This window comes from Hypomesus nipponensis, chromosome 18 (genome assembly GCF_054491055.1).
Source record: "Hypomesus nipponensis isolate SF chromosome 18, ASM5449105v1, whole genome shotgun sequence".
Taxonomy (NCBI): domain Eukaryota; kingdom Metazoa; phylum Chordata; class Actinopteri; order Osmeriformes; family Osmeridae; genus Hypomesus; species Hypomesus nipponensis.
In genome coordinates, this window is record NC_140378.1 from 9702993 (window position 1) to 9726990 (window position 23998).

Sequence of the window (23998 nt, forward strand, 5' to 3'; positions counted from 1 at the left end):
CTGTCTGAGCCCCTCCAGAGGCCAGGGAGCTGGAGGAGCCCTGGGGCAGGAAGCAGGGGGGAGCAGAGGCGAGGAGCCAGGTCTGTCCTGGTTGGGTGAGAGTTCTGTACGTTTCCTGTGTCATAAGAGGGACAGGGGCTGTGGATGTGTCCTGTGGTGTTCACGGCATGTCCTCTACTGTAGCACCTGTTGGGTGTATGTGGGGAGGAGCAGAGCAGGGAATGTTGACTCTAGGGTGCAGCCAGAGTGCGTGCATGCAATATATCTGGGTTCTGGTTGGTCGAGTGAAACGTTGTGAGCTTGTTGACAGGTCGGGAGATTTCCCAACACTGATAGGTCACACACGGATTCTCATCTCTCTCTCTCTCTCTCTCTCTAATCCCCATCTGAATCATACCCACAGCGGATGAGGCTGCAGATAAGGCCAGTTAAAACATGTATCTAACAGCTAAAGATTTGTTTACCTGGTGTCTGTATTTCTTGGCATATTTGTAGATCTCTGTCAAAGCCAAGTTGGTGTTGAAGTCGTTTCTGTATTTCTGGAAAATAAGAAAAAAGAAAATGATAAGCCACACAGTTGATCAAGAACATCAGGAAATAACTGCAATTACAATCCTCCCGTTCATCAACTGGGGAGTGGATCTATTGACAAGGTCTCCCTGTGTCTCTTACCCGTGACTCCTCAGCCAGGTGGGCATTCATCTCCTGCTCACTCAGTGGCGCCATCTCCTGTATCTGCCGGTAGTAGCACTGCACCCTCTTCTTGTACTCTGGGATCTCCTTGGCATACAGCAGCTTGTTGGTGGGAGAGTCCTAAAAACGCATGGATAGGACAAACTTAGCAACCATGAACCTATTTTGTGGTTTGAAAGTGACCAGGAAAGTCCAGTGTGGTTGGTCCTGGGGAGTTTGTTAAGAAACTTCGTCTGCTCAACTGTGACTGTGATTGTGGTCATAATCTGCGATAAAACTGCTCTGTGGTCTAACTGTAGTCAGGGAGACTGTGGTATCTGTTGATGAGCTGATCAGAAGCAGCCTGGACTGAGACAATGGAGGGAGGGAGCTTGGTTTCCTCTCCTCACACTGAGGAAGTCAGACAAAGCCCATCCACATCTCCAGCCAGCAAGCCATAGAGCCAGTCCAGACAAAACAATACTCCTACATACACGTCCCCCTTGACTCACTCAAGGGTCGTCCAATGGGACTGAACACATTCCTCAAGGGTTATGAACAGTAGTGGGTGAGGTGTTTATAGACACGTATTGAAGAGCGTGGGGTGAAGTTGAATGTGGGTGTGTCCGTGTGTGAGACAGGGACAGAGGGGGAAATAGGGAGGGATAGGGATCCTGCATTAGAATGTGTTTGTGCTGCGTGTGATGTGTGATATGTGGGTCTGCATGCTTGGTGTGTGTGGGGGGAGGAGATGGGGAGAAGGGGTTGAAGACTACAGTCACTGTCGCTCCCCCTGATAGGGATCCCTCTCTTCCTGTCCACAAGGTCACTTCCTGTGGTTCCTCCATCTGCCTGGCGACCCCCTGTGACCCTGCGGCCCTCCGTCTGTCTGCAGCCCCGCTAGATAAGAAGGTTTCCGTGGAAACAGCCAGCACTGAGTTTCCTACCTCTTCCTCACCCCTGCAGAGCTACGGCTAAGCCAGACCCCATACCCTCTCTGCCCTGACCTGGTCCCTTGACCATTACACACACACACACACTCACACACACACACACACAAACACACACACACACACACACACACATGCATACACTAGCATAGATGTTCATGCAAGCACACACAAACACATTAACTGAAGACAATAGAGGAGAATACAGCAAAGCTGCCTTAACCTCCAAGTTGACACCAGCCTTTTCCCCAAATAATAAGAGAAAAATAAGAGGTTTAGCATCTGGATGTTTTAGTGTGTCTGTGTGTGTCTTGTGTGTGTGTCTGTGTGCTTGCACGTGAACATGAGGTGTACGTGTGTGTGTCTCTCTGGCAATGAGCAAGTGTATAAATCAAAATGATCCTCTCTGAAAGAAGAGCAGTATTTGACGAGTGCTCAGCCATCTCCAGGGAGGAAGTTGGTGAGAGAGACAGGAAGATGGGAATGTTCGGGGTCAGAGCTTCTCAGGGATGAGATGGATTTGTGGGGAGTGAGGACACTGACATACTCCCTCTTACTCCCTCCCTCTCTCCCCCTCTCCCCCTCCCCCCCCCCCTCTCTCTTCCTCTCCCTCTCTCTCTCTCTCTCTCACACACGCATACACAGCTCTTTGAAGGGTAGATTCCTGGTGCTCATGACCTTGGATCGGCAGACTGGGCTGAAATAACATAAGGAGAGGTAAGAGAGGTGGACTAGACTCTGGGCTGCCAGAGTGATGGTGGGGAGGGAGAGAGGGGGGGGTCAGGCGGGGCTGGGGAACGCCTGCGGAGATGAGGGGCTCTTTCTGTGTGGCGGTTGTTAGGAATAAGAGCATATGGGCTGTGTCTGTGTGCGCGTGCTGTGTATGAATATGTAAATGAGTATGGGATTAAGAGTGTGCGTGCGTGTGTGTGCTCACCTTGCCCAGCTGCAGGTCTGAGACGGAGCAGGCGTCTATGAAGGCCTGGGCGATGACGGACAGACAGGCGTCCATGTGGTCCGTCTTGTCGATGTCAAACACAAACTGGGGGTTCTTCAGGATGTTCACCCAGAAGCGCAGAGGTAAACTACACACAGGGAACACAGTCTCCCTTCAGCACAGAGTCCAGGCTAAAGGACATTTGTGCTCATATAGCTGGGTTCGAATAGGATGGATCAGGTCTATAGACATCACTACATTTGGCCCTAGTCATCTAGAGTCAAATGTAGAACTAGAAGTTGTTCCGTACCTGTTGGTCTTCCAGATATGCAGGGTGTCTGGGTCTGTGATGCCCCTCTTGTCTGCCTGCTCCTCCAGGAAGTCAAAGAAGTATTTGATGGCCAGTGGGGGGCGCTCGGGCGGGATGCTGAGGATGGCCTGGAACAGGTCGTCTAGGAACTTCTGCAGAGTCCCCTGAGGTGCCACAACACTGGGGTTAACAAAGATCAACCACACTACCATGGTCATGCATGGAGCTTCCAGAGATGGCGATGAGTGATGAGGAATATGATGATGATGACGATGAAGATGACGATGGAGTGATGATGAGAGGAGAGTGTGTTTACCTTGGTGGAGAGCAGGCGGGTCAGGTAGATCTCTGGGAGGACCTTCTTTCGGTGGCTCTGCCTGTGGGACTTCCTGTTCTCCATCGGCTCATCATTAGGCAGGACCTGGGGGTCAGGGGGCAGGTCAGGGACACACCTCAAACTAGCTAGCTGAAGGAAGTGAGGGTTCTCAGTGGCACATTCTCCATGTTCATAATGTGAACCTCTGTTTTATGACTCAGACATGACCCTCAGGAACACTGGCCTCGTTTTGCCTTAAACAGCTCATTAGATTCAGGAAATGTTGCAACCTGGGATATTCTGGGGGTTTTTGTTCTTGCTAAACAAGTAAAGTTGCATGCTTCTGGCAAGCTCCTACTGGCCTCAGCTGCAACGTAAGAACATTGATGAGGAAATTCAGCATTCAATCGCCTCAGTCTGTCAAAGAACAGCCGCAAAAACGACTCAATTTACTACTCCCTTGGTAGGGTCCAGAAAACTCATCATGTTAAACCCTGAAGCCCAAATCAATGGCTGAGTTTTTTTGGTATGGTTTAAGAGGTATTAGTGCTGTCACATTCTCTCTGCAGATTTCTCATTCCCCTCTGTACACCCCCTTCCCCCTGTCATCAGTCCTGCTGTGTGCTGACTGGTCTTGGCAGGAAAACCCTGGGCTCTAACTCACTGGCTAGACACTGTCATAGGGACTGCTGATTGGGTATGAGGATGCGTGTCATGTCACAAGACTTACCAAATGTACATATTTCTCTGTGTCCAAGTCTTTGGCTGTGGAGAAAACAAAGGATGGAACAATGAGCAAGAGAGTTGTAGACCCGAGAGAGAGAATGACAGGAGACAGAGAGAGAGGGAGAGAGAGAGAGAGAGAGAGAGAGAGAGAGAGAGAGAGAGAGAGAGAGAGAGAGAGGTGGAGAGGGACAGATACGAAAAAGGAAGCTTAGAAAAGAGAAACTGAGGTAGGGGGTATTTTTGAGGAAGTGGTTAAGGTGGATGTTGAAAGGTAGGGAGAGAGAGACTTAAACTAAAGAAAGAAACATGTATTTGAGAGAAACGCAACAGAGAAAGAGGGAGATTAAGGGAGACAGGGAGAGCTGGGCGCACAGAGACTGGGATCGGCCCTGGAGCCAGTATAATGAGTTGGTAATTCTTAGGCATCATTAGAAGAAAAGATCAATCTCTCTGGTTTATACTAAACTCTAAACACAGACACAAACACACACCCCTACACACACACACTTCCAACTTAACCTCAAGGTGACTACACGCTCATAACTCCAGGCTGGGTCTTGGCAGTCATGTTCTGGCCCAGGGCCCAGCCCCACCCAGAGTGGAGAGGTGTTTTACATTAGTAGAGGAGTACCAGAGGCCCTATAGACCAGCTCTCTGACAGACAAGCTCTCTGTGCTGTGCTACAGACAGCCCACGCCAGGCTGGGTCTGGCCCAGTATGAATGGGAGGTGAGGCTCTGACAGACTGTCTACAACACCCAAGTCCTGGTCGGGATGAGGGAGACGTGGACCTGTGCGTTTATATCTAATGACAGGATCATCTGGGACATGGAAGCCCCTGTCTCGTAACCAAGTTATGTTGTGGCTGGTTAGACCCTCATTACATTTATATGCTGACTAACCTTAAGAAATGTGTTTAGCATTGAAGGATCGGACTCCTGTTACAGCAGGAGGGTTTAGGTGCTGATTGATGAAGAGACAGTGTGTTAATGTGTCCACTGTGTTGCAAACTGTACAAGTGTGGCTGCGCATGTGTTTGTCATTAAAAGTATATATGAGTGTATCATGTTCTCATGATTGAGTGTGTGTGGTTTCCCATGATGAAGCGAGTGTGCATGTTTGTCTAATGTGTGACAAGGTGACAGGCTGTGTGTGATGATGACGTACCTCTCCCCAGAGGGTTGTCTCTCTTGTCTTTCATGCTCATGGCCAGCGACGCCCCCTCAGGGATCTGTGAGAGGGGTTAAAGGGGACAAGGTCAGGGGTTAGCAAGGGGGCACGAGAACAGGATCATTAAGGACTGCCTGAGGCATAGTGTGTGAGTGTATGTGTGTGTGTGTGTGAAGTGGCAGGGGGCTGCAGGGGGCTGGCTGGACTCATTAAAGTCAACACACAGTGAAATGGATTGAACAGCTTTGCCAGTGAACCACAACTGTTAGTACACGCTGTGGCTCACTGCTTTCACAGCTCTACCCCTCGGCTCAGAGAAAACTAAACAGAACACTTAAGAGCAAAGGTAACAGGGCAAAGGTCAAGGGTCACCGGCCGTCTGTTTGCACACACACAAACTAACAGTGACACACTGAAATACATAGACAGGCTACCCACGCCAAGACATCTATTCTCTAAATGCCCAGAGCAACAAATTAGTTACGGACTATGAGTCAACCCAAAATAAACAGCATGACCGCAACAACGTTCAGCAGGATACTGTAAACACACGACACGTACGCACACAAAAGATATTAACTTGTTAACACCGCGCACACAATGAAACCGTCCACTCAGAAACGCACGTGTTTTTCTAAACAGAAAGAAAGAGGGGCTCCGCTTGGACAGGAATGGCAGCATTCACAGCCTGTTCTCACCCTCCCTGCTCTGGAAGCCATCCTCCTGCGGTGTGCCTCACAATGTCAGGGACACGGAGGAACCTCGGGGTAACAGTCACCACAGGGGTGACACAAGCAGGCGCGCTCCACACACACACACAGCCCATACACACACACACACCATACACACACACGTACAGACTCCACACACACCTGATAGTGGCAGACTGTGTTGAGCTTTTTCCTGCCGTCCTCCATCACGGAGGAGTTGTCGAGGTCTTGCAGGATTCTGCTGTTACAGCCAGAGGCAAACAACTCTGCAGGAGAGAGCAGGAGCGAAGGACGGGAGGAGGAGAGACACACCACACAGAAGAGAGAGAGTTGGAGAGGATGTTATAAATGATCGCAGTGTATATTACAAAGAAGGAGAGAAAGAGAGTGCTCTCCTGCTCTGCCTCCTGGTGATGGTGACCTGTGAGAACTCGTGGAAACATTCATAAAAGGTCCCTGCAGGCCACACAGCCCAGGGAGCCAATAACACCTCATGGATATTACAGCAGCCTCCACACACTCACTCATATTGAAGCTGCAGGTTAGCACAGCCAGCCATGCAGGAAGAACCACGCAGAGAAGATGACTGGGGAAGTACAGCCGGTCTGCGCTGAACAAAGAAGGAACGAACAAAGAGTTGCCTGTTGGGCTTACCCAGGTCTACGTCTTCTGCCCTGGGCCACTGGGAGAAGGGCAGGTTTTTGTAGAAGGCTTCTAGGATCTTCTCCTTCACCTGGCAGATTGTGTCTGTGTTCATGACGCGGACACACATGGAGTCCATACCACAGCCTTGGAACGACACGTTGATGTTCTGCAGTCACAGACACGCAGCGAGAAGGAGTTAGAGGGAAATCCCATCTGACAGACTGATTTCACTCTTTTGGGATGACCGTTTATAACACAGAACTGGGACATTCACAAGGCGTACACGGCAGCTTCTCTCAGCCAATCCAAGGTGGGTAAACAGCGTGACGGCTGTGTCTTACCTGAGGCTTGGCCTCTATGTTCTCCCGGAGCAGCCACTCCTCGTTGAGGGTGTAGCGGGCCTTCCCTGTGATGGCGTCGATGGAGCCCTTGTTGATCTGCTGCCTGATGGCACACAGCAGCAGGAAGAAGGGCTCGCCCACAGTCTCCTGCTCACCACCACACAGCACAGGGGTGGGAAGAAACAACACCCTGTCAGACCACCACTAGCAGTCCATCGCCGGGTCCTTCTAGAACCCTCTATCCCACTTTTGCTCATCTGCCTAATGCCATTTAAACCCATTTGTTCCACGTTTTTTTTATAAAGACTTAGCTCTTTCTCTTCACGTGGAAATCCCCTGCCCCCCCCCCACCCCAGTGCCTGGTTCCCTCCCTCCTTCCCCTCTAACCTTGAGGTAGCTGTACATGCAGATGGACATCCAGTTGGTGAGCATCTTCTCCACCACAGACTCTGTGCGACGCAGCATCAGCTTGGGGTTCTTGGAGGCAGAGGCATCGATCAGGTCCACCAGCAGGTCTTTCATGATGCTGGTGTAATACTCCAGCTTGCCATGGAGGGCGATGGTGAGCAGAGAGGCCAGGCTACACCTGGGGTACAGGAGGGCACACAGACAGAGTAGAGGCTGAGCACAGAGCTAACACACTGACACACAGCCAGGGTCAGGGAGAGCTGGATCAGGGTAGTGGTCTGTCTGTCCTTGGGGTTCCCAGGTAGAATAGCAGCGGAGGTGGGGAAGGGAATGAAAGAGGGACAAAGCCTCTTTCATCCTGGAGCAAGAGGCTGTCTGAGTGCTGAGGCTGGCTGGGGAGAGGGATGTGGTCTAGCCTCTGGAATCTGCCAGCTCTGGTTCCGACCCTGTCATGCTGAGGGGTCAGTGAAGGGGACCCAGGTGCTGCAAGAATGGGGCTTTCCCCTGTTTCCTCCTGTAATCTACACTTTGAACTGCAGACAAGGGGCCATATGGGAACATTTAAAAAGAATAATTGATGAAATTTGCTTTTGAACAACCCAACGCTTGTGATGTTTATGAGCTGGACTGTCTTTCATGTTCTCAACCCGAGCAGGTTGGGATGTTTCATGTTGATCCGTCATGAAACCGACTGTCGACAACAACGATTCATGTGATAGGATGGGGAGAGTGTGTGTCGTCTTGGTTACCTGTCACGCACAGCAAAGTCCTTCTGCTGCTCCAACGCGTGCACAAACGTGACTAGAAAGTGTTTGTTGTTGAGAAGAGTGGAGAAGAGAGTGATGCCCTCCTCCATATTGGGCCTGCCTGTGTTTGAGGGCTGAGGGGACGGAAAGAGATAGCAAGAGAGAGAGAGGGAGGGAGGGAGGGAGGGAGGGAGGGAGGGAGGGAGGGAGGGAGGGAGGGAGGGAGGGAGGGAGGGAGGGAGGGAGGGAGGGAGGGAGGGAGGGAGGGAGGGAGGGAGGGAGGGAGGGAGGGAGGGAGTGAGGGAGGGACAGAGGAGGGAGGGAGAAGGGAGAGACGTGAGAGTTATGCATCCATCAGAGGTACATTGAATCAAATTACAGCCTGCTCACCCAGTCTCCTCCCTAACCTAAATCTACCTCCTGACAGAGGCGTGACCGTGCAATGACCACCATAGCTCATCATCACGCCTCCTCTCTCCACCTGCACCTCTCTTCCTGCCCGCCTGGCTGCCCGCCTCAGGCTGGGGACACTGGGTGGAGCCTGCAGGAATGGCCGGCTAATGAGGAGCCTATCTGAGGCAGCATGGAAGCAGTTATGTGATGAAGTCTTCCCTCTGGGCCGCTAGCATATGGTCTGGTATCCACGGTGACAGAAACAGGGCGGGGGTGTCCATTAAGATAAATGCCTGCCTGTGAGATTTATACACTGTGACCTGGAAAACACTTCCCAGTAAGACGGTGAGGACCTGAAGCACTTCATCACTGTTAGACTGGCTCCCCTGGCTGCCAACCCAAAACCAGCACATCTCTCTCATTACTGCTCGCTCTCTCTTTCTATCCCTCTCTTTCTCAATGCTGCTCTCTCTGCCTCTATTCCTGCTCTCTCTCCTTTTCTCTCTCTCTCTCTCTCTCCCTCTCTCTCTTTCATTACTTCTCTCTCTCAAACATACACACACACACCCAGATGATGCTCCACATGGTTATAGAGGAATGCACACATTTCCATCGTCATGGAGACTCTTAGGAACTGTGTCATCAAGCTGCTATGGGCCTGTTAAGCTTAGGAAGTGTCACACCGAGCTACTGAATGGTAGTGACTGAATCACAGATTAGCATGCATGAGCAATTCATACTGTACACATTCACACAGACACCCATACATGAACACAGTCACACACACACACAGTCACACACACACACATGCACGCATACACACACATGTTTCTGTAGTTAAGCCTAATCAAGAACCCCACAGTTAAGAATGAAGAAGATTCACGTTGACCCAGTTTAGAGGCAGAAGAGTGAAACAGGGCTACCATCAAGGTAGTCCAGACAGTACAGTAAAGCTGAGCAGCCATTAGCCTTCACCTGCCAGTCCTGAAGAAGGGGGTGTGTCTCAGGGAGGGCTCGGGGTCCGAGGGCGTCAGTCTCATAGACGGGCTGGACCAGACTCTTCTCATAGTCAGAACACATCTGTAACACACACATACACACACACAGGTTCATATACACTTGTGTCTGTTCTGAAGACAGATGTAGATAGTCAGACCTTGGGGGAGGTTTGGACTAGACTTGGCTCTGAGAGTCTTGGCATCAGATGTGTAGAGTTGGACTAAATGTGTGAACTGCACATAGAGGCCCTGAAAATCCCTGCCTGACCTTGAAGAGGAGACATGCCACTCTGACATGTAACATCAGCACCATTAGACTGTCTGGAGAGAGGGGCTGACATACAGCAACAAGGACCAACTTTCAACTCAAAGTTTTACATTTTGAACTGTAAAGAGAGGCCCAAGATTGGCTTACACTCATGTGTTTTCAACATGTGTGCGTGTGTGTGTGTGTGTGTACATCTATAGATAACTGGTAAATGAGGCTAAAGTTTTCCAGTGTCAAGCGTGCGGAGGTTTGCAGTCTCAGTGGAGCAGTATGGAGACAACACTGAGCTAACAACACAGGTATTTATGTTTCATCAGAGCAGCTTTTCAACAGCCTCCCTTCTCTCATTTCCTTTAAAACCAAAAACACTCAAACAAACTGACCTACTTCTCTTTGTGCAAGAGTGCGTGAATGTCTGTGTGTGTGTACAATGAAACGATTGTGCTCGGAGCATATGAAGAACTGTAGAACATATAGAAGAAGAACATATAGACATTCTGGCACTGCAAGGTTGGCCTGGAAAAAAATGCTTATACCTGGAAAGAATAACGCATATGCCCTCCTCCTTTAGCTTGACTAATTTTCTAACTACATTTTTTCATCCTCTGTTTTCTGTTTGTGAAAATGTCATGACGGTAGAATGCAAACGCTGCAAAGCTAACTTTATCCAGCGCATTCCCTGTGACAGTGTATGATGGGCCTTGCCAACATGAAAAAGGAGGTCTCTCTCATAATGAGGGAGATAAAAAGTGTCTTTCTTACCTTGGGGAAGAAGGTCCGTGTGACAAACTGCTTGTACTCTAGGAAGGGGATGCCCTGGCTACTGTTCAGCTCCTTGGTCAGGTCTGTCATGTCTGTCTGCAGCTCCGCAAAGCCTGCAGGAGACACCAGGGTTAGGGGACACCAGGGTTAGGGTCAGGAGACACCAGGGTTAGGGGACACCAGGGTTAGGGTCAGGGGACACCAGGGTTAGGGTCAGGGGACACCAGGGTTAGGTTCAGGAGACACCAAGGTCAGGGGACACCAGGGTTAGGGTCAGGGGACACCAGGGTTAGGGTCAGGAGACACCAGGGTCAGGGGACACCAGGGTTAGGGTCAGGGGACACCAGGGTTAGGGTCAGGAGACACCAGGGTCAGGAGACGCCAGGGTTAGGGTCAGGAGACACCAGGGTCAGGGGACACCAGGGTTAGGGTCAGGGGACACCAGGGTTAGGGTCAGGGGACACCAGGGTCAGGGGACACCAGGGTTAGGGTCAGGAGACACCAGGGTCAGGGGACACCAGGGTTAGGGTCAGGAGACACCAGGGTTAGGGTCAGGAGACACCAGGGTTAGGGTCAGGAGACACCAGGGTCAGGGGACACCAGGGTTAGGGTCAGGAGACACCAGGGTTAGGGTCAGGGGACACCAGGGTTAGGGGACAACATGTCAACAATACCTTTAACAAGTTTTGGCAAATGACCAGATTTACCAACAAATCTATTTCTGTTTATTTGATAAGGTGAGTATAACTTTTTTTTCTTCTCTTCTTCACACATTCTGCTAGACTTTAGTGGGTATCCAAACCTAGATATGGTCATACATGTTTTAGGAAAGACTATCTCCAGAGTATCCCTTCTCCTAGAACATTCCAACTAATTATGCTCCAGACCAGAGCTGCACAGCCACAGCCATATTTACCAAACACAATCAGAGATGCCAAATCCAATCTGAGGCTCTCCCATCTAAACTGTGTGTGTTTGCAGGATCAGGTTCAGCCAGCGTTGGAGCCACAGGACCAGCCTCAGCGCGTGTAAACAAGGGAAATGGGATCTTCATGGTGGGTGAGGAACAGGCTGCAGCTGGATGTGTGTAAGGTTTAGCTTGTGAAGCTGGATTAGCAACTCCTGCTAGGAGACATGGGAGACGTCTTCTCCTAAATCTGCTGTTTCCTCTGGATCGCTTTTAACCACTAATCACTGTGGTAGTGTGTGTGAGTGTGTATGTTATAAGACAAATGGCATAATTCCACCCACACAATTGTAAATTACTCTTTGACAAATACACCCAAGGTCAGTGGATACCTAATAAATGACTGACAGAATCTTCCAGAGACTAAATCCCTCAATCCCTATTAATCCCAAACCTCCTCCACCCATGTATCCACCATGCCACTAAATGTGTCTATCCCATCCTCTCTTACTTACGCCTCCCTCACTCACTCATACCCTCCCCCCAAAACCTGACAGTCACCCACATCTCTCCACATGATGAACAGTGCCCCCTCCTCCCCCTCTGTCTCCACAGACACATGGCCCTGACTCCTGCCCTTATCCTTCCCACAATATTCATCCCTCACTCTCTATCTCTCATTCCTATAAATCTGGCTGCCCAGTCATGCTGTGGCCTTCAGACACTCACTACAAAAACAAACACACACGAACACACACGAACACACACAAACACACACGAACACACACAAACACACACGAACACACACAAACACACACGAACACACACGAACGCTTCTCGTCCCTACAGCCTCGACACAGCAGAAGCAGTGTGACCACAGAGTGTGTGACTGCATGGAAATGCTCACACCTCAGCCTGTGTTTTGTGAGTCACACTTACTGAGGATAAATCTTTCAAAGCTGACTCGCCGTCTACTCCAAATACACACGCACACACAGACGCCTAAGACAGGCCTTCCCCGCATGTCCATGTTTCTCAACATTAGTAAACATGAGAGGCCGAAGGGGAGCTCCATTAGTGAGTGTTGGGAGTACTGCTCATACACTGACTATCCTGCTTTAATATGTGCTTCTGTGTGTAGGTGTGTGTGTGTGTGTGTGTGTATGTGTGTGAGAGAAATAGAGAGAGAGAAAGAAAGAGTGTTGTTGCACCTTTGCGGATCTCCTCTCTGATCTGAGACTCCATCTCCTCCATCTGCAGCAGGGTTTTCTGCCAGTAGCGCTCGGCCCTGCGGCTCTTGGTACAATACACCACCAGAGCTAATAGGACACAGAGAAAGAGAAACATCATTAAACAGGTCTTTGATGCCATCCTCTGTAATAAATCAGGACACACTCCATTTATTGCTCTTTACACAGACACCGCTTCACCAGAGCAACAAAAACACACACTTGTCTAACACAGACTTATCAAAAGCACTGGGCTGTACAAAGTAACACACCCCGCACACATCGTCTCAGACACATACACACACACGCACACACACACACACACAGAGAAACACGCAGACAGACACAGACTCAGAACAGAGGGTCTTTGTGCTGTGTTAGGGAGGGATGAAGCAGACGGGGGGGCCCTGACCCAGGGCTCCTTTTATCTCTATCACATCTGGAGCATCCGTCGCCACGGCATCCAGACATCCATCACCCCCGGCATCCTACCCAAATACTTACCCACAGTGCACAGCAGCAGCAGCACACAACACACGACGATGGATATGGTGATGGCCAGCTCACTGCCACCCAGCTGCACCTTGGCTATGATGCGACGGAAATTCCCCACCTGTACCTGGAGAGAGACAGAAAGAGAGATAGAAAGAGGGAGAGAATAGAGAGACGAGAGAGAGATGTGGGGAAGGGTGAGGGGAAAGGAAGAGAAAACTAATTCAACATCCAAAAGTAAACACACACACTGACAGGTCACCCGGTACAGTCTGACTAAAACTTAGGCTTTCACATCTGGTTTTGATTCTCCTAAATGATAGTTTGGGTTCTATCATCCTACTTCTCAGTGTCTTGGTATTCTTTCAGGGCAGGGGACTGCGTGTCGTTCTGTGAGGGTGTTCTGTGAGTGTTCTCTGAGTGCTCTCTCTCTCTCTCTCTGTCTCTCTCTCTGTCTCTCTCTCTCTCTCTCTCTCTCTCTCTGTCTCTCTCTCTCTCTCTCACTGCGGTCCCTGTCTGGTCTTGAGGTTTATTTGTCCAGACCAGTCAAATGCAGCCCCCTCCCTGAGGGCAGCAGGGCTGCTGAAATGGAGGGGAAAATGCCATTGTTCCATGTTCCTGTTTCGGTTGGGGTACGAATACACACTCCTCCCCCTCAGTGAGCGAGGTCCCAGCCAAGGGAAATAGAGAGAAGTAAAAATAGATGTGCCACTGCATGTGGAAGAAATCCAAAAGGTTGTTGTTGATGCCCACAAGGCATCCAATCTGCATACTTTTTATACAGACTTCATAGTCTTGACAGAAAAGCATACTCACACTTCCAAACGCACTCAAACACTTACACATCCATAAATACAAACATTCACACTGCTTTTCCATGCACACGCAGGGGGCTGTGAAGACAGCCCACCCGTTAGTTTTGACATTTTGTTTGACCCTGCTCCCGCCTCCATGTCTCTGCTAATTGCCTTTGTTTACATGCAGACATCCTGAGAGAGAGCATGTTCCCTCAGCCTCCCTGTCTGCCTGACACGACAGAGTCCTCACGCCTCGCTGATTCTGTCAGAGCGACTGACTCCCAGACAAACATGTCGACGGACAGGCTCAAGTTCTATATAGATGAACGCTTTGGTGTAACATGGCCTATCTAAACAGTCCAGACCAGACAAAGGATGGAGATCGGGGGAGGAGAGAGAGGAGGGTGGGGGGTTAATCAGGGACTGGCAGGGTTCTGATTAAGGCCCTTTCATTTCGATATTATGAGGCTTCAGAGACACAACACAAGAAGAAAATGGCATTCGCACAAAGGCTCCAAGTTCCTGTGCTACAAGAATGTGTGTGTGTGTGTATGTGTGTAAGGAATGGGGGGAGTGCGTGTGTGTTCGTATTTGTAAGTGATTTCAAAAGACAGATAGATAAGAGATGAACAGATAGGAGCTGAAACAGTAAAACTCTCAGTGTGGTTTACTGTTTCATCCTGTGGCCCTCCTGCAGTTTGCTGAGTCATGTTGGCCCAAACACACACAGATACACACTGATCACAGACAGATGGGTGCAACAGGTTCTAGAATATCCAGGGAATATAGAATAGAATGTAATTGCATTTTGTGAGGAAAAGTGAACTTACTGTCACTGGTAGGTCTGTCTCGCTGGAACTCATTGAACCGTTGATGGTGCAGTGGAACAGCTGGTCATTGTGGAAGCTGATGTCACAGGGATAGGAGCCAATCATCACAGAGTATTCTTCCGGCGCCAGTTCCAGATCGCTTGGCCCTTTCTGTGCCAGAACCAAACAAAGGCAAGTGTCTGTCAGTCAGTGTGTGAAGAGACATCAAGGCCTGACTGGAATAAGGTTAGCTTCCACACACACACACACACACACATTCAGCAGTCTCAGCTCACGCTGGCCTGTCACTCATCTGTCAAGCACTGAGGAGCCCAATTGTAAACTCATTCAGTTTCATAACATCCCTCACACACTTGGAGAGAGTTCAGCTTAAAGCACCAAACACTGCCACTGCCTCTCCAGCACGGAGAGAGAGAACCTTCTACAAACGAATCTTGACAGTCTCCACTAACTCGCTCCATCATAACATGCCTGGAACCTTGGAGGAGCCTGCTGCTGCATGGACATCCCTCTGGAAGCTTAACATGAGCAGCCAGGACCAGACTGAGCTCAGGGGTCAGGTGTGTAGGGGTCAGGTGGGGGTCAGATGTGTAGGGGTTAGGTGGGGGTTAGGTGTGTAGGGGTTAGGTGTGTAGGGGTCAGGTGTGTAGGGGTCAGGTGTGTAGGGGTCAGGTGGGGGTCAGGTGTGTAGGGGTCAGGTGTGTAGGGGTTAGGTGTGTAGGGGTCAGGTGTGTAGGGGTTAGGTGTGTAGGGGTCAGGTGTGTAGGGGTCAGGTGTGTAGGGGTCAGGTGTGTAGGGGTTAGGTGGGGGTCAGGTGTGTAGGGGTCAGGTGTGTAGGGGTTAGGTGTGTAGGGGTCAGGTGTGTAGGGGTCAGGTGTGTAGGGGTCAGGTGTGTAGGGGTTAGGTGTGTAGGGGTTAGGTGTGTAGGGGTCAGGTGTGTAGGGGTCAGGTGTGTAGGGGTCAGGTGTGTAGGGGTTAGGTGTGTAGGGGTCAGGTGTGTAGGGGTCAGGTGTGTAGGGGTCAGGTGTGTAGGGGTTAGGTGTTTAGGGGTTAGGTGTGTAGGGGTTAGGTGTGTAGGGGTCAGGTGTGTAGGGGTCAGGTGTGTAGGGGTCAAGTGTGTAGGGGTTAGGTGTTTAGGGGTTAGGTGTGTAGGGGTCAGGTGTGTAGGGGTTAGGTGTGTAGGGGTGGGAGAAAGGCTGGGCCTCCTGCTTCAATGGAGGATATCCATTCAACTGGCCCCGGAGACCGAGATAGGCCTGAATGATTGGAGAAAACACATGTCTTGGTGACCAGCAGGTGTGTGTGTGGGTGTTAGTGTGTGTGTGCGCTGTCTGGAGTGGCATCTGAGTGAGGAGCAAAGTGTGTGTGTTAAGTGTGTGTTAAGTGTGTGTTTATCCCCACAGTGCTTCCTCTCAGTGATTAGACCCTCAAGACTCTGTCCTGTCCCCACTGCAGGATGTAACCCCCTGGGTCTCTGTCAACAAACGCTTCCTTACACACACAGACACATCTATGCACACACACACAAACACACACTCCCCAACCTACATACACACACACCAACATACACACAAACACAGAAACATACCAACATAAACACAAACAACACACAATTGAACACGCACTGCAGAAGCAACATGCCAACATTGGCTGTACATAAGCAGACTCTCACACACATATGGAAGCCCACCTTCACACACAGAACAATGACATGCAAAGGGCCAAAACAGGATAGAGGCAAACCAAACCCACCCACATTCCAACTGAGTCTTAATATAGGATCTGATTACATAACAAACCCTATCAAACAAACTCCATCAAACACACGAGTACACATGCAACACTGGCACACACTCCACCCAATGCTCTTCAAACCAGGTCCAACCCTGGTGGAATCCACCTTCGTAAAAAAAAACAGGAAACAACATCGATATAGCCCATGCAGACACAGCTGAGGCAGCAGTTCCTGTAAGGGCCCCATCCTGACAAACACACATGCGCACACACACACACACATACATGTAACACACACACAAAATAAGTAATTGTGCAAGTCTCTACAACTTCCTTGTCTGTGTGTCTCTCCTACTGCGTTTGCCAGCATCAGTGGAAAGCAGTGGTGTTTATGAACGGTAACATCATAGTTATCGGCCCGTTTTTCACACAAAGAGAAATCTTCTGTTCCACAGAGTCAGGACCTCACACTAAGACTGAGTCTGACAGGCTTGCCATACAAAGGGCTTTGATGGCTTTTGTGTGTCAAGTCTTTATGTGAATATGAATTCACAGCCGTTCAGCCATGTCTTCTATTCCCAGAGAGCTGTTAGGTGAACAGCAATGGCCCTCTCTGACTTAGATCTGACAACCTCCCACATCTCCTCTCCCATTGGAGCAGTGGGCTGTCACTCACATTGATGATGAGTGTGAGTGGCTCCCCAGGGTGGTGTTTGATCAGCTTCTCTTTTGTGGCTGTGAAGAACTGAGGGTCCTCCACATACTCCAACAGGAAGTGCCCTCCGTGAGGCTCCTCCTCTTCCTCCCCTTCATCATAGGAGGCAGGGCTATCTCCTGTGTAAAGGACTCTGTTCAGGAAGAACTTCAGTGTGGCCAGCTGGGATTGGCTGGAGGCTGGGGTGGAGCATGTGATCATGGAAGGAGACCGCACCTTACAGGCCTGAAGATGGGGGGGGGGGGGGGGGGCGGGAATAGAAAATACTTATCAGAAAGACTGAGATCTTATGTACAATTCTGAAATGATTTTAGCCATTTAGAAGCTTTCCAACCAGACATGTTCCCTGAGTCTCCACTTGAGCTGATACTCACCGCCTGGCCAACATCCAGCACCTCCAGTGTTACACTCTGCACCAGATCAAAGCCCTTCCCCGTCACAGTGATGGTTCGACCACCGCTGCAACACATGACAAACACGCGCTTAAGATTCAGCTTCAACAAAGTTCACAATTAACATACTACGCGGTCTATTAATAGATGTAGTAAACACATCTACCACACACATACACACACACACACACACGCACACACGCACTCAGTTCATCTTAGTCAGAAACAACCCATGTGTCTGTCAACATGGTCCCCCGGGGGTTAGTGTCAGTAGGAACACACCCGGCCTGGAGAAGAGCCAGCACATCAGGGACACATTACACACTGCATCATGCCCTGGAGGAGGACTGCAGAGGCTTCCAGCTGCATCTCAAGTATGTGTGTTTGCATGTCTGTAGATATACGTATATGCATGTCTGTGTGTGTGTGTGTGTGTGTGGATATATATATGCATGCATGCGTGTGTGTGTGTGTGTGTGATGTACCTGAGGTAGCTCTTGTTGGGCTTGATGAAGCTGATGCTGGGGTTCTTCTCATAGGTGTACATCGTGCTGAGGGCAGGGTTCTGACAGGGAATGTCCTCAAACTCCACACACACCGTCACCGCCTCGGTGTGTGTGTGCACGGCCGCAGGCATGGTGCACTCAATGGTGTCTGCTGTTTGGCTGGAATGCATGCATGGACAAGAACCAAGACAGCTACATGAATACCCCAAGACAAACCCACCATGTATTTTGCCAGTTAGCGGTTCCAAACACCACAGAGGACATAAACACTGAACAATAAACAGAAACATTTGGAAGAATAAAAGCACTACCTCACACAAGAAACATTCTAACCACAACACTGCATTGTCTCCAGTCATAAAAACCACACAGTAGCTGCAGAAGTGCACAGAGAAACAATGTCTTAAGCCAGTCCACAGGACCACTCACGTGAGGATGGAACACTGTTGGGTACCGTTGACCCTGATGTGAACCTGGGAGCCAGTGTCCAGGTGCTCCCCCATGATGGTCACCCTGGTTCCCCCGGCACGAGAGCCCTTCCTGGGCTCCATGGACAGCAGCTTGGGCACCTGGGGGTAAAGAGGGGGGAGGAGGAGGAGATAAGGATGACCACCCTCGTCTAAAGCATCATATCTACATACCAAAGTTACTTCTGTAGTCAAAGTGTGTGAGTTCATGACGGCAAAAAAGTACTCAGGCATTAAACTGACAAGTTATCTTAGTTGTGCTTACATATTCGAGCCCAAAGCCCTTGTAGTCTAATCTCAGGCTGAGACAGCTGCTGATGGTAACAGTACTGTGAGCTTAAACACCCTCCAGTGACAGCCGAGCAGAGCACTGGATACAACCACTCTGAGGCCTGCAGAACTTTCTCCTCCACACAGGACAGATCCCTGGGGCTGAGAATGATACCTCTCTCTCTTTCAATGTCTCTCTATCTCTCTATCTATCTCTCTCTCTTTTTCTATTTATCTCTCTTGATCTCTCTTTTTAACTCTCTCTCCCTCTCCCTGTCTCCCTCTCTTTCTCACACACTCATACACACACACCAGGCAAGTCCCAAAAACTCAAATGTATCTCCCAAGAAAGCTCCACAGCATCAGCATTCCGGAGACTTCCAAAGCCTTTCTCCCCTCCGTGAACCTTGCCTCCAGGGAAACCTCTCATTCTCGCTGACAGGATTCACTTCCTCTCTGTGAATGTACAGAGGGGGTGTCCATTGTCTACATGCTAGTGTGTATGTGTGTATGTGTGTGTGTGTGTGAGTGTGTGAGTGTCTGAGTGGGTGCAAGGAGGCAGATGTTTCCGGCCCAAGGTTTGAGGAAGGAGGTGAAGAGCAGGCGCATATCCTGTCTCCGTGTGGATCCAAAATGTTTTCCCTTTCTCTCTGCTCCTCTCTCCCTTCTCCTCTCTCTAAATTCCCCCTCTCCTCTCTGCTGTGATAGATTGTATGAGAGGAGTGGGGAGAGGGCAGAGAAAGAGCGGAGATATTTCTCACTCCTTTTCTCACAGCCTGTAGTGTCACACAGCAGCTCGGGGAATGGGCTGGGCCCGAGAGGGGCTCCCACAACTCTGAGACATGTTTGTTGTTTTGCATTTTCAATATCCTCGTGACTCAAGAAGCATTACAAGGTTGTTTGAGTTTCTCAGTGTGATGGGTCTATGGAAAAACCTTTCTTAAGAGCTTCTGAAATGAACTAATGTTCCAGTTGGATGAAAAAGAAACTCTTCTTTCAGTAAACAAAAAGAAACAGAGGGATTAGACCGATATTCAACTGACTGCATACCCCTAATCCAATGGGAGACTGTGTTGGTTTGAGTCAATTAGCAGGAGAATCCAGCCTCATGAATTCTGAGAGGGGGACATTTCTATAGCCGCCATATTTGTTTTTTCTGGCACTGGCTTCAGAATGACAACAGTGCTGAGTTGCAGTTGTGATGAACGTTTGAAGATTCCCACACACTCACATTCCTGAATATCATAAGAGACGCATCTGTTAACGTTCAACAGACACATTGGGAACACTTTCCCACTATTTGTATGGAACAAGGAGTGTGTGTGTGTGTTGGGGGGGAATTGAGGGGAAGAGGGGGTCGGGGGGTTGAGGGAGGAACACACTCACCAAGTATGAGAACAGCTCTTTGGACTCTCCTTTCGCGCTCTGTCTCACAGTAACTCGGACCTTATCATTCATCTCATACGAGGACGTCCTGGTCACACACACCAGCCTGGGGAAGAAAACACCAGAGTGGACGTCCACATTCTGCATCTCCAGACAGATGAAAACACACCAACACACCACATCCAAACCCCTGAGATCCTGGCTGCTTCTCCTGTTTTACCTCTTGGGTGCACAGGCAGATGCTCCCCTGTGGAATGTACAAATAAAACTTCCAGAGAGGAGTCGCCGGGAGCTTGAAAGGGCCCCGGGACAGATGGTTTTAACCTCAGAGGGCTTCACAAGCTGCTGGGGGTGTTTATTTTATCACCTTATGGCTGTAATTAAAACTCATTTCATCATAAGGACAGACTCGAGTAATGACACAGTAACAGTGAGAAGCAGGGGGATCACAGGCTGTAACCAGGCCTACCCCAGGGCCTCTGTCAAAACAAACCCTGGCCCAGTCCAACGCTGTACTGCTGGGGAGTATTCATCAGGTGGGAGTTTCTGGGTACCTGGCAGATCTATCTGGGTCGGGCAGAATCTGCTGACTGACAGGAGAGCTCTCTCACTGTAAACCATCACACATGTCTGAGGGACAGGGGACAGGGGAGAGGGGAGAGGGGACAGGGAGAGGGGACAGGGAGAGGGGACAGGCTCCAGGCAGGGCTGGGTCAGGAGGGCTGGGATGGGCTGAGATGGGCCGAGGGACCAGTTCTGATCCAGATCAATGAATTCAGAGTTGGACTCAGATCTTTCTGTAGGTAATAACGAGTGTAAAACTCTACATTTACATTTGCTTCACTGCATTGCTTATATTGTCTGTTGCACTACCCTACCAGGCTCTGCAGGGTCTGAAGAGAAGCCTTGTGAAATGGTACCTCGAGAGAAAGTCATGAAATGTCATGGCAGCTGAATTGCATTACAACAGAAAACCCCAAGACGTGTCAGAGGTGACTGGTGTTGTTGATAGAGGGATCCAGAGCAGAGGCCACTCTGTCCCCAGGAGCAGACACACTGCCGGGCAGAGCACCGGCTGACCCCCGCTCTGCATTCCAGCTCTGGCCTGCAGCAGAAATATTATGGGTTTCACAGAGTGATGTTTTGGCTATTGGGGGCGATGTCTCTGGATATTTAACCCTAGTGGTAGATAGGAAGGCTAATCAACAAGAGAGCCTGAGAAGGGCAGTGTGTTTCTGTGTGTGTGTACGTGTACTGTATGCGAGTGCATGTGTATGTATGTGTGTGCGAAAGTGTGTGCGTGAGTATACATGAGGTACTTCAGAGATCTCGAGACGCATGAGAAGTGGTAAAGAGGGTGACTTAAACAAGTGGAGCAGAAAGGTCCAGAGAAGTGTACACTGCACACTCCAGTAAATGAACAGTCTCCACTGACCAGATCATTAATGAAAGTGTTGAGGCGTATGGACTGTTGCTTTCTCTCTCCGCAGAGCACCACACCTCTCTCTGCAAACCCAGCTGTGACCTATAACCCCACACAAAAGCACGAGTGGACACCTGTCTCAACAGCCTAGGCTGGTGAGCTCACACGCTCAGGTGTGTGTCTGTGTGTGTGTGGTGTGTCTGTGTGTGTGTGTGTGTGTTCATCGTGTGCGCTTGCTGTCAGGCCCACTGACGTGTTATGATTTCTTAGCGCCGATTCCTTTGAGGAGGAAACGCTTTGCTGTCATAACAACCAAGGTGAGAGAACCAATGAAAAAAGGGCTGACTGGATGAGGTCCTTTGGAGGGTGAAATCTGATTCGCCAGGTCTGAAGCATGTGTTTGGAGGAACGTGTCAAACTGCCGTAGTGACAGGTAAGACCCTCAGGTCACCCTGGCAGTGGTCTGCATTCTAATATGGCCTGATTGGCTCCAGTGGAGCAAGACAAGATAAACAGTTCCATTCATGGAACATTTCATGGAAGTATTGATGTTGTTTTAGGATTATAGTATTCCACAGGACTCTGTGTGCAGGTGTCAGATCAGGGCTGAACCTGGTATTACTGTATCGGGTGTGGAGAGCATTTAGAGACAGTGCTATACTATATAACATCATTACTTAATTTGTACAACAAAGGCCAGACTTTAACTTTAAGACTTTAAATTAATTCCATTAAACCCCTGTACACCTTTGAATCCTGTGATAGACTGCATGTACAATCATTACCATGATGTATTTATATATCTGCTATTAACAGGCAGGGCTGAAAGACGCTGTGGCAGAACTTACTCTGTAGAGACGGTGTAGCGGTCAGCCAGCAGAGCACAGGGGAAGGAGCCGATGGAGACATTGACCTCCTCGGCCCTCCGTCCCAGGTTCTTCCCCTGCACTGTCAGCAGGGTGCCCCCCTCCAGCGGACCACTCTGGGGGGAGATCTGTGGACGGAGACGGAGGGTGTCAGAGAGAGGAGCAGGACTCACCATAGCCTGACTGAAACCACGTCGTTTGAGTCAAGGTCTACTGACTGATGGGTGAGAGGAGATGGACGTAAGCTGGAAATAAACCTTGGGCATGAAGCTACCAAGCCCTCAGCACACAGAGCTGTTGAGGAGACCTGTTCACTGAGTCCGAGAGTTCTGAGTATTCAGTTGAAGTGCTCTCCAGCTCAACACTCAGGTCTAGTTGATGGAGAGGGGGCCTCAGGTTGGTACAGTAATAAAGACGGCTCTCCAGTCTGCCAGTCTCAAAGCCAAGTGCTGGACCTACATGGGCTAAGAGCAGTCTGAGAGGCTCCTGGAGAACACACACTCCACACTGGCAGAGCTGAGGAGAGAGGGAGAGCAGAGGTGAACAGGAGAGGTGCACAGGAGAGGTTCATGGGAGGGAAGAGTGAGAGGAGATGGAAGTGAAGATGGGGGTGGAGGGAGAAAGAGCGAGATGGAGGGAGGGAAGCTTCCACAGAGAGAATGTCCCCTGGCCTCTCCTGCCTCTTGTGTCACTGCTAAAACTCCCTTCAGTCTCTCATGCGTCATTTGAAACCCTTGGCTTTGTTGTTGCCTTTCAGGAACCAAGAACGGGACTGAGAACGGGGTGATTGTTTGAACCTCACCAACGGACATAGAGTAGGATTTGAACACACTTGGAGATAGCTATCTCTGACTCTCAGGCAAAAAGCATTCTGCTGCCATCAACTTTTGCTGTACTGATGTTAACTTAGCCTATGTTAGGGCCCGGAAAGGGGGGGGGGGGGGGGGGGGGGGTACGTGCCTCTCAGAGGGACCCCCTCCCTGCCTGAGCCGAGGTCACTGGGACCCCCTTCTGTTCCAAGTCTGGCTCCAGTACTCTGCTCTGTCACATACTGGGCTTATGAATGAAAACAGAACTTCTGTTTGATCCGGGAGAGAGAGGGAGAGGAGTGTCAATGTTAATAGAGTATAGAGACTACATGATTGACAGCAGGGGTAAACAAACACTAAGGGGAGGTGTGTATGTTATAGTATCAAATGTGTGTATATGTGTGTGTGTAATAGCAAACAGTAGGAAAACCACCAAACTATCATAAGCCCACGGTACCTCTGACGGATCAAACCATAGGAAAGGATGTCATGTTTTCATAGTGGTCTCTGTCAAGCACACTGTAGATCCCTAGAGCAGGGCCCTGCCCTCGTCAACACTGTATAGAGTGTAATCACACTAACATGCACACGCACACACACGTGACATACTGTTCACACAGACACCACAACTTCCATATCTTAGAAGGTGTTAGCTAGCTAGCATGTCTGGTGTTAACGCTAACGTTAGCTGGCATCATTCTCATTTACACCTCTCACCATGCTGTGAAGGCATCTCTCAGGCAGAGCACGGCACCACAGCACCACGTCATGGGAAACTATATCTGTCTCAGCGGAAGACCTTGAAGACCCCCATTAGAATGTAG

The 23998-nt window shown here is 49.9% G+C and overlaps 1 protein-coding gene across 1 annotated transcript in view; it reads right to left on the reverse strand.

The window, feature by feature from the left end:
* plxnd1 (plexin D1) overlaps positions 1-23998 on the reverse strand; it is a 45266-nt gene that overhangs the window by 1390 nt on the left and 19878 nt on the right. The window contains exons 13-35 of the mRNA XM_084680163.1: positions 22348-22493; positions 20077-20182; positions 18383-18522; positions 17933-18112; positions 17430-17514; positions 17017-17280; positions 14607-14756; positions 12992-13106; positions 12470-12577; positions 10352-10464; positions 9299-9403; positions 7934-8064; positions 7164-7362; positions 6777-6923; positions 6445-6601; positions 5953-6056; positions 5078-5141; positions 3916-3950; positions 3186-3290; positions 2870-3033; positions 2560-2707; positions 673-813; positions 465-539 (exon numbers count right to left, since the gene is read on the reverse strand). Of these exons, the coding sequence (XP_084536289.1) occupies positions 465-539; positions 673-813; positions 2560-2707; positions 2870-3033; positions 3186-3290; positions 3916-3950; positions 5078-5141; positions 5953-6056; positions 6445-6601; positions 6777-6923; positions 7164-7362; positions 7934-8064; positions 9299-9403; positions 10352-10464; positions 12470-12577; positions 12992-13106; positions 14607-14756; positions 17017-17280; positions 17430-17514; positions 17933-18112; positions 18383-18522; positions 20077-20182; positions 22348-22493 (2982 nt within the window). The remainder of the gene's footprint in view (positions 1-464; positions 540-672; positions 814-2559; positions 2708-2869; positions 3034-3185; positions 3291-3915; positions 3951-5077; positions 5142-5952; positions 6057-6444; positions 6602-6776; positions 6924-7163; positions 7363-7933; positions 8065-9298; positions 9404-10351; positions 10465-12469; positions 12578-12991; positions 13107-14606; positions 14757-17016; positions 17281-17429; positions 17515-17932; positions 18113-18382; positions 18523-20076; positions 20183-22347; positions 22494-23998) is intronic.